General features: G+C 44.9%; 1 protein-coding gene across 1 annotated transcript in view; it reads right to left on the reverse strand.

Moving 5' to 3' along the window:
* LOC104545253 (neuronal PAS domain-containing protein 2-like) overlaps positions 1-8,854 on the reverse strand; it is a 24,386-nt gene extending 15,532 nt beyond the window's left edge. Inside the window, exons 1-8 of the mRNA XM_010190343.1 lie at positions 8,823-8,854; positions 7,239-7,393; positions 6,749-6,840; positions 4,853-4,942; positions 3,659-3,779; positions 2,363-2,476; positions 1,583-1,701; positions 674-756 (exon numbers count right to left, since the gene is read on the reverse strand). Of these exons, the coding sequence (XP_010188645.1) occupies positions 674-756; positions 1,583-1,701; positions 2,363-2,476; positions 3,659-3,779; positions 4,853-4,942; positions 6,749-6,840; positions 7,239-7,393; positions 8,823-8,854 (806 nt within the window). The remainder of the gene's footprint in view (positions 1-673; positions 757-1,582; positions 1,702-2,362; positions 2,477-3,658; positions 3,780-4,852; positions 4,943-6,748; positions 6,841-7,238; positions 7,394-8,822) is intronic.
* Positions 8,855-9,146: the final 292 nt, after the last annotated feature.

The following is a 9,146-nucleotide window of genomic DNA, read 5'->3' on the forward strand; positions in this document are numbered from 1 at the left end:
TTATTTATGAGTCTTCTATTTCTAGTAATGACTGCCTTTGCACAGCTTGCAATAATGGAAAGGGTAGGATTTTGCAATGTGCTTGTGCATACGTGTCAAATACAGAGAAATAAAAGAATGAACTTCAACTTCTTTTGAAGAAAATTAATCCTATATTGATCAGCTTAATAAGGGGGTTCCAGTCTGTTTCATTCACCAAACTGAACCCTAGCTCAACATACGGCATTGTCCTAAAAAACAAATCTGCAATTAAATGATCTAATCCACTGCTATTTCTTTATCCTTATAAATTCCATCATTTCTCAAGGTGAAAAATCAGAAGTTTATTGACACAGAAAAGATTTGGAAGGGTTCCTGGAAGTTGCAGGTGGAAAACACAGGAGCTAAACCAATCAAGGGAACAGGACCTGCCCTGCTCAGTTTTAATGACTTCGTATCTGGCTGAAGTTAAACATATTTCTAGGTATTTTTCCACCATTTTTCATGGTTTCTTACCTGCTTAAAATATGAAAGAGAGCAAAGCATTTAAAGCTGCCTGATATGTAAGTTCAGACTATTAATACTTATTCAGTTGCATTTAATCACCAGGGATCTCAGGCAATAGCCACACCAAGCTTCCTGTTCTTAAACTACTGTCTGTTTATTCACCAGTGACTAAAACCAACTCTCTTACCTGTGGTCCAAGAATAAAAACTTCCATTCCAAACTATGCCTCGATGTAAATTCTTCACATGGCTCCTCGACATTGCAGAGCTCCTGCAAAACAGTTTGCACATTCAGACGTTTAATTCTATGAAATGCCAAAAGGTCTCTAACAAGACCAAGGTCGGATCTTTTTGGTATAACAAACCCTTGCAAAATACAGCGCTTTTAAAGCACTTGACTTATTTTTCTTGAAGGAATGTATAAGTCTGGTTTTATAGATGCACAGACTGATGAAAAGTGGCTGAATAATTTATCCTGGGCTGAATTTCAAAGCTAGGATAAATAGTCCAAGGGCCTCACCCTGCAGTCCGTAGGCAAAATTCCCCAGCTTTTTGCAAATGTTGGTATCTGAGGATCGGTGACAGCACCAAGTCCAGCCTCAAACCAAGCTGGATGATGCTCTCTTGAGCAAGAAGCACCTATGATTGTTATCCCTGTCACCACTGCATTGTGCCACAGGACACTTACAGACCAGCAGAAAGAGACCATGAAACACAGTGTTCGCGTTGCTTCAAGATGCAGGTGGCCTTCTTACACAAAGGAGTGGTGGGACGTATTTCTTTAAAGGCTGATCACCTTGCATTGGTGCTTCCTGGGCAGACTGCTCTGTCACACCCCATCGCACAGCCACCTTTCTCAAAAGCAACCCCTGCTCTGTATCTCGTCATTCCAGAACACACACTCATGCCATCTCCCACTCTCAAACGCATAAATCTCTCGTTTGCCAACCCTCTGCACGAACAACCCGCGGTGCTGAGTGTACTCTGTGAGGGGGTGCCGCAGCATGGTGCCCCCTGCCCAGTGCAGGCCTGGGGGTACCAGCAGCAGCTTGGCCAACCCCACACAGAAGGGGAAGACGCAGTGGCAGAGCTCTCACCTTTAAGAACTGCGGTGTGACAAGACGAACAGTTGCTACGAGGCAAATCTGCTCCTCCGTGGCTGTCCTGAAAGCTCGTGCAATAGCTGACTCAAAACCATTACAGGAGGGTGTAGGCACTAGACGCAACCAGACAATTTATTTAAGACAACGACGAAGGAGAGCTCTCTTTTCATGTTAAGACAGGTACAATGACTGATGAAACCCAACCAACAAACTCCTCCTACCACAAGGCAATGCCACACTGATACACGCTGATGTTATTTAAAGCCTGATCCTTTAGGCTCTGAGTTGCACAGTTATAACCACCTACCCCTGGCTTGCAGGGAAGCTTCATAAGACAGCTCTGAGCAGCTCAGTGAGCAGCTAAAGTCTTCTTGTCAGTCCTTCTCCAGCTTGACATTTGCAAGATTCAAGATTTTACAGGTTTCTCAAACTATTTCATCTTTTAAAAGTGTCACTTGAGTGCCACAAGTGAAACAGAAGAGCGTATCTTACTGATTACGTGAATAAGCGAGCTGCTTTACAATTGGCAGTGGGTCAAACGGAGCTAGGATCAGTCTGGCATCACTTCTTTAAGCACAGCATGCAGATGAGTGTGACCAACAGCCTCCCCACCACTTTAATATAAGGATATCTCCAACATATCCACAGCTCATTCCATCTCTGCTGATTATGGGGCATTTTCACCTGAAACAAGGCCTTTAGGAGGCTTCAGATCAACAGACAATTGAGAGGAGAGAGGTAGAGAGGTAAAGGTAGGCTGGAGCAGTAACTTACCATGAGTAAAATATTTAAAATCCACTACAAATTTCACATATTCATACAACAGGGGTTCATTTGGATCTAAGCTGCCTCTGGCTAAATGGCAGCAAAATTCTATTTGTTTTTCCGCTGAAATGAAAGAGAGGGAGACACACACGTTACTAAAAGTCTGCACTTTGGCACACTCCATATATAGAATCTATCTAGGTGTTTATACCAAACCTGCCACTGAACACACCCTGCTGGGATGCTCTTGATACCCAGAAGTAAATATATAACTATTGGGAGCAATGATCAGCTGGTTCTGCTTAAGGAAATGAATTCTCACCCTTTCGCCCATGGTTTTACAGCCACCCCACTACGCTGGGCGTGAAGCCCTGGCAATATTGGTCAGCAGTATTTCACCTTGACTTTGTGCATGCAAAGCTGTTAAGTGACACTGCAGTAGTCCGCTCTGGTGCTGCTCAGGAGGACCCAGATCCAAAGGGCACTGAAGTCACCCTAAGCCTTTCCATTAATGGTGGAGGGCACTGTGCCAAGCTCTTTGCTCTCTGCCCGAGGCCTGAACTTCATGGATTTAGGCCATGCGGTCTTGACACAGAGGGAAAACAACCCCAGGGCAGAGCACCAGCACTGCCCAGTTCCCACTGGGCAATGAGAAGTTCCCATTTATAGGGCAGCAGAGAGGCAATGCTGGCACTGCCTGGCCCCGGTGAACCCACCAGGATAGGGGGCTTCCAACACAGGCTTGGTGAAATGTGGATGTTGGGAAGATGCTGCTGCCCACTCTGATGCTGGGAATGTTTTCTGGGAGAAAGGGACATTTCGGGGATGGGACAACAGCCAGCAGTAGAGATCCTGATGGACTGTTCAGATAGGCAGGCTGCTGCTTAAATTACATGCAGCGTTTCTCAGATGTCCTGAGATGTGCAAGCTTCCCAAGAAACAAAGCCTCTGCCAAAACCCTTGGAGATTTCTTCTACCCTTTTCCTTCCCTCAAGCCCCTCACTCCTTTCACAGGCTCAGTCCAGCATCCTGCCCTGGGAAAAATATCTCATTTTTCAGGCAACTTCACTGCCCTATGATGCAAAGCAGGCAGCAAAGCAAGGACCGTCCAAATCAAAGACCAAGTACTGGAAGCACATAGGAACATTACAGGATGTGCTGCATTAAAACTCAGAAATATTAACCGTGGCAAAACAGAAGTGGCAGGCAGGAGAGTTAAATAGCTGCAGAGCCCTGTGCAGGCTCCCCAGGGAGCTGTTTGCCTCTGGCAAATTTCCCTGATGAACAGACAAGAGCAGAGCTTACCGTTTAGAAAATCAGCTGCAACGGGATCTGTCATGAGCACGTGTGGAGAAAGGAGCTTATACACCTCGCTCTGCTCCCGCTCAGGCAGAAAGTTCAATATATTTTGGTCCACCAAATCTGACTGATACAAAAGGATGCTTTGTCATGTTCAGCAGTGCAGCCTGACACAACCACAAGACTTCTCATCCGGCAGTAGAGCACAGATGCTGCTGGTCGGGTGTGGATGCTTAAGACAAGGAAGCCCAGCCAATCTGCAGGTGGATCCAGGGCAGAATACAACCCCTAGGTTATTTTAACCCCGGGGTTGCTATCCTCTTGCAAAAGGTTGAATGAGTCCCAAAGGTTGCCTTCAGCCAGATGCAAGCTGGAGAGGAAACCCTGGTACTACAGCAATACGACACGATGAGAAATGTCATATCAAAACGAAAATTTGAAACACTTCCCTTTAGAAGCATGAGAAAGATGTGGGAGAGCTCCTCCTCACATCCTCCATTTGTCTTCTAGGCTGAACATCTGGCAAAATCAGCTTGAACTGCAAGAGCTTCAGTGCTGATAAACCCCCACATCCTGACTAAAAGGGTTCCACCAAAATGTCAGCACGTGTTTGTTTCTTCACGTATCAGGACATCCAGCGAAGTTCACTGTGTGCTCAGATCTGCCATTACACAGCATCACTGGTGTCTCATGCTTGGCACCAGATAAAAATAAAAAATGCTTTTGAGGAGCCAGCTCAACAGCTGATTTCTAGAAATTCTCCCAGAAATCTCTGAGGCCACACACTTGTTACTGAAGACCATGGGCTCAAAGTAGAAAAACCCAATGTCATCACAAGAGCATAGATTCAGTCCTGAAATAATCTTTAAATTATCTGAGAAGAGCTTCAGCACGCACAGATTTAACATGCATGAGATTTTCCACATACCTGGTGGGATAAACACCACCCAGACCCTCCTTTAGACGTGCAGCCAAGTACTGAGCTACGAGTGCAGTGATTTTCCATAGGTTTTTTATTATCAAACTCCCAGACCCCGAGAGAGAATCTGTTATTCACAGGAGCTTGAGAAACTCCCTAAGAGTTTGCAGGTTTACCCCTCACCCACAGTCAGCTGCCTCTTTGGTTGGACAAACCCAAGCCTCAGCCCTGCATTAAGGCAGGGGAATTATTCTTCAAGATATTGTGTTGTCAGAACTTACCGGTAAGTGTCCAAGCAGAGACGAGACACTATCAGATACATAAATAATGATCCCATCAGTGGTAAGAGCAATGAGAAAGCCATCTAGTGCCTAAGGAAAAAAAGACAGGCAAAAAGAAAAAAAAATAACAGCGCAAGGGAATAACTTTACGTAGAATAGACTGATTTATTCTTTGCTGGTGCTTTTAACAGCCTAAACCTCACATAAACCAGTTATGGAAATGACAGTGCAATGCGTAAAGATAAAAACTGCACGTGCTTTCTAATTCAGCATTCTTCCTACATTCTTACTTGCTCATTAATATTGAATTGACTTGTATTTTTCACCCAGTGAGTGTTTATTTAACATGAAGCAAGACAGTGGTAGTTAAAATTTCTACACCCACACAATCCTGGTGACTTCAGCCGCTTCATCATGTGTTCTGAATTACACAACGGTTAACCAGTTTGGTGTGTAAGGAGATGCTAGGTATCATCATGGCAAACCCAGCATTGTAGATGGATGGATGGACGGATGGACGCACAGATAAGCAGAGACAGCAAAATTATACAATGCTGCATTTTTAGCCATTTATGGACAATATTTAAAGCCTTATTTTCGCTTAAAGCACTCATCTGTCAGGCTAGCGACACAAAAATTTAAAGCTTGTTTTGTTTCCCTTTCTTTATTCACAATGGTTTCTATTCCAGAGTCGAAGTTCCCTGTCCTTTTTAAATCACTGCACGTGGCTCCCCTTTGGCTGTTCTCCCAGTCCTTCACAACACCTTCTTCTACCACTGACCCAGTGTCTGCCCTTATTCTTCTCTAGCATTTACCAAGCTCTGGGAGGTTTAATCTCTGGTCAGCAGCGTGCACAAAGCCAACTCTTCCAAAGACACCATGAGTCTGCTCTGCAGCTTAGCTACAGAGAGCTAAAGATGCGGCACTCACCACCTTCCCCCACAGCCGGTTACCCCCACCTCACTGTCATACTCTGCCTTTGCTTGAAATAATCTCTCTCCAGAAAAAAAACCATTGATGTTTAAGTAAACTGGTCTACAGTCTCAGGTAGTCCGGCAAGCCAACAGTTACTAAAGGGTTCTCTCCCCCACCACTTCTAGCGGGGGGGATTTGTTTTGATTTAGCTGGAACAATCTGGCTTGTTTGGTGAGAGAAATTCCCAGAAAGAATGAACAGACTTTTCCAGGGAGGTGAGTCATGATGTCCTGATGAAAAGGAATAACTAAGGCACTGCAGCACCTCCCAGCTCAGCCCAGCATACACCCTTATTTTAGTGGGGCAGAGAGCAACAGCTGCCCACGCCGGGTAGGAGATGTCCTCACCAGAGGAGCACGCAGCACAAACCCAGAGCCGCATCCTTAAGAAAGGAAAAAGGGGTGTCTCTAGATCAGCCTAGCGTTTTGGAGGTGAGAGTATCAGAGCTGCTCTCCTGGATGCACTTGAAGGCAATCCAAGCAGAAGACACAGCGTTCACATCAGAAGTGCAGCACCGCACCGCCAGCAGCAGCAAAGGCAGCGGAGTAAACGCTGCCTGGCTGACGGGATGTGGGAGGAAGAGAGCTGCGCTGCTTTTTTCAGGTCCTTTCAAGTTTTTGCTAAAACTGCCAGCTCAAGCGGCAATCCTGAGAAGGGCGATTCTCTTCTCCCTCTCTCCCCAAGCTGAACTGGTCTTCACTCCTAAACGAAAAGCTGTTTTTCTTTAAGGGGAAGCAATCACGCTTTTAATTCTGTGTTTGCGAAGCATTTAGCATAACATTGATCACCGTATTATACGTGCTAACAGAACAGAAATCATTAACATTGGGACCTACAGGTGAAAAGGAACTATATATCTCTGAACTACTCCACTGAACTGATTACTTCTCACTAATCTATGCAGCTTTAATTTCTTCTTACCTCTAACATCAACTGGGTGAACTCCTCGTTGCTAAGAAATGAAGGCTTCCAGTCTTGTCTAATCTCAGAGGCTTCTGTCTGTGCTGTGATTTCTTAAAGAGAAAACATCAAAAAAGCAACATGACTCATCCTAGTTGGATTTCTTTTTTCATTTTCAAGTAACACTAGATTTCTTTTAAGAGGCTTTCAGAGGAATCATCCTCAGATCATTCTCCACACAAAGCCTTCTTGTGTAACAGTCATTTTCCACGCCATCGTGATACAAATGCATTAGAAACCAGAAGGAAGAGGAGACATTTTGGGTGGTCTGAAGAAATCCTTCAAAAATTAAGGTCGATGGGCTCATTTCAGAGTAGCTGAGCATCACCACGAGCAGAGGGTGTCTGCGTCTCTGGAGTCATTTCAGGAAGGCTCAGAGCAGTGCCCAGGCAGGACACTGCACCCAGCCACCTCCTACCTCCAGCGGCAGCAGGCCAGTGCCCTCCAGTACCTTTCTGTTTCTGTAGGAAGTCGATGGTCCTCTGCAGTATGGTAGACTTGTCCATCTTGAGAGCGTGGCCGTGGCCCTGCAGCATCGTGCAAAGCTCTTTAATGAGGACATTGAACTGGTCTCTCCTCTTCTTTTCAGATTTGTTGCGTGATGCCCTGGGTGACAGAAACATAAACGCTGCTTTAGCAATTGAGGACCTACAGCTTGTCGTCCCAGGGAAAGGAAACTGGCCCTGCCTCAGCAAAACACTTTAAATACCAGAATCTAAACTCTGCTGGGACTGCTCATTTGTTTAAAATGAGGCTCGGGCGTGAGCGCCTTGCTGGTGCTTAGAGCCTTGCAGCAGGGCTGAGCTCACTGTCAGCAAGGAACTCCTGGAGCTAACAGACAGGATTTACATTCATTTGAGCAAGACCATATCCTTATGTGCATTTCACCAGCAGATCCCATCATTTCAAAAGTGGTGGTAAGGAGGTGAAGGTGCTATGGGAGAAATTTCTCCAGTAAGAGAAGTCCTGGCATCTACATGCTTACATTTTGACCACCTCATTTTTACGAGCTTCTGTTTCACAGTTAGTACACACACATAAAAAGGTCAAAATGTGAAAGATTCCTTATTCCCTGACTTGGACTTGCAGAGACAACTTAACTGCAGAATGAAGTCAAGCACATGCACTTGTATCTGGTTTTGAAAACAGGCTGTCACGATATATGAAACCAGGAATGCTAAAGAGTCTGGCTGCAGAAACCACAGACTAGTTTCCAGCTTTCATTAAAACAATTTAAGAATGTTTTATTAGGGTTTTCCCTTCCATTAAAAACAATAAAGGAGAAAGCAAATTAATTCAGTTTCTTCCAAAATGTTCTTACCGATGCTCTTATCTGAGATAACCCTGTTTTCATACAACCTCTTCCAGTAGTAATTAATTTTCTTTACAAGCGTATTCGTGATGATACATGCTTCCTGTGATCTAGACCGAGCGTGGTATGCAGAAAGCGTTTTCATTCATATTCAGGCTGGCATTTGGAGTTTCGCACATCCAGCATTTACGTTCAGAGCCATCATGGTTTTGGCACTGGCGTGCGATGACTCATTAGAACTGAGCTCCTCTGAAGAGAGACTAACTCAGACCTGTGCTAAAGCACGGCTGCTCTCTAAATTTCACAGGGAACTCTACCCAAGGTGGGCAGCACTGCCTGATGCCAGGAAAATCACAGGTCAGGAGTCCCGCTTCAAGATAATAAATAGCCGTAGGATAACATGAGATTCTGAGGGCACAACGTAATTTAAAGACCACTCAGCTGATTAACCCATCATAGACATGGTCAAAGTACAAGAAGCTTAAAAAAGATGACTTAATTATGCTGTTTGTGGTCATAGACGTGGTCAAAGTACGAGAAGCTTAAAAAAAGATGACTTAATTATGCTGTTTGTGGTCTGCTACGCACCTGTTAACTGCATGGTGGGGTTTTGCCTCTGACTTCTGTGGTCCCCAGTACTTTTTCAAGCATCGGACAACACACCATCTACAATTCTGCCCCGAGAGAGCTTCCACTCCCAGTGCTATGTGCATCCTTTCATACCTCTTTGCCCTGTCCTTCTCATCTTCATCCATCAGTTCGTTTACACAACACAGGGCTCTGGAAGGAAAACAAAAAGCACTTACTGAGATGTATTCCCTATCTTGTTGAAGATGTCAGAATATGGATCTTACTGGTTTGAAGTTTGTGGCATCCTGGATGTTTTAATCTTCCCTTTCCTCCCAAACTCCACTCTTGTTATGTAGTTTCTTGCTTGTTCTGGCAGCTACTGAGGCTTGAGAAGTGAAACCACTGCTATGCACCCAAAAATACAGCCACAATAAGTGTGACTTTAGAGAGTAAGAGCTAAGAGCCAACAGCCCCTCA

The sequence above is a fragment of the Mesitornis unicolor genome, unplaced genomic scaffold, assembly GCF_000695765.1.
Source record: "Mesitornis unicolor isolate BGI_N332 unplaced genomic scaffold, ASM69576v1 scaffold2178, whole genome shotgun sequence".
Lineage (NCBI taxonomy): Eukaryota > Metazoa > Chordata > Aves > Mesitornithiformes > Mesitornithidae > Mesitornis > Mesitornis unicolor.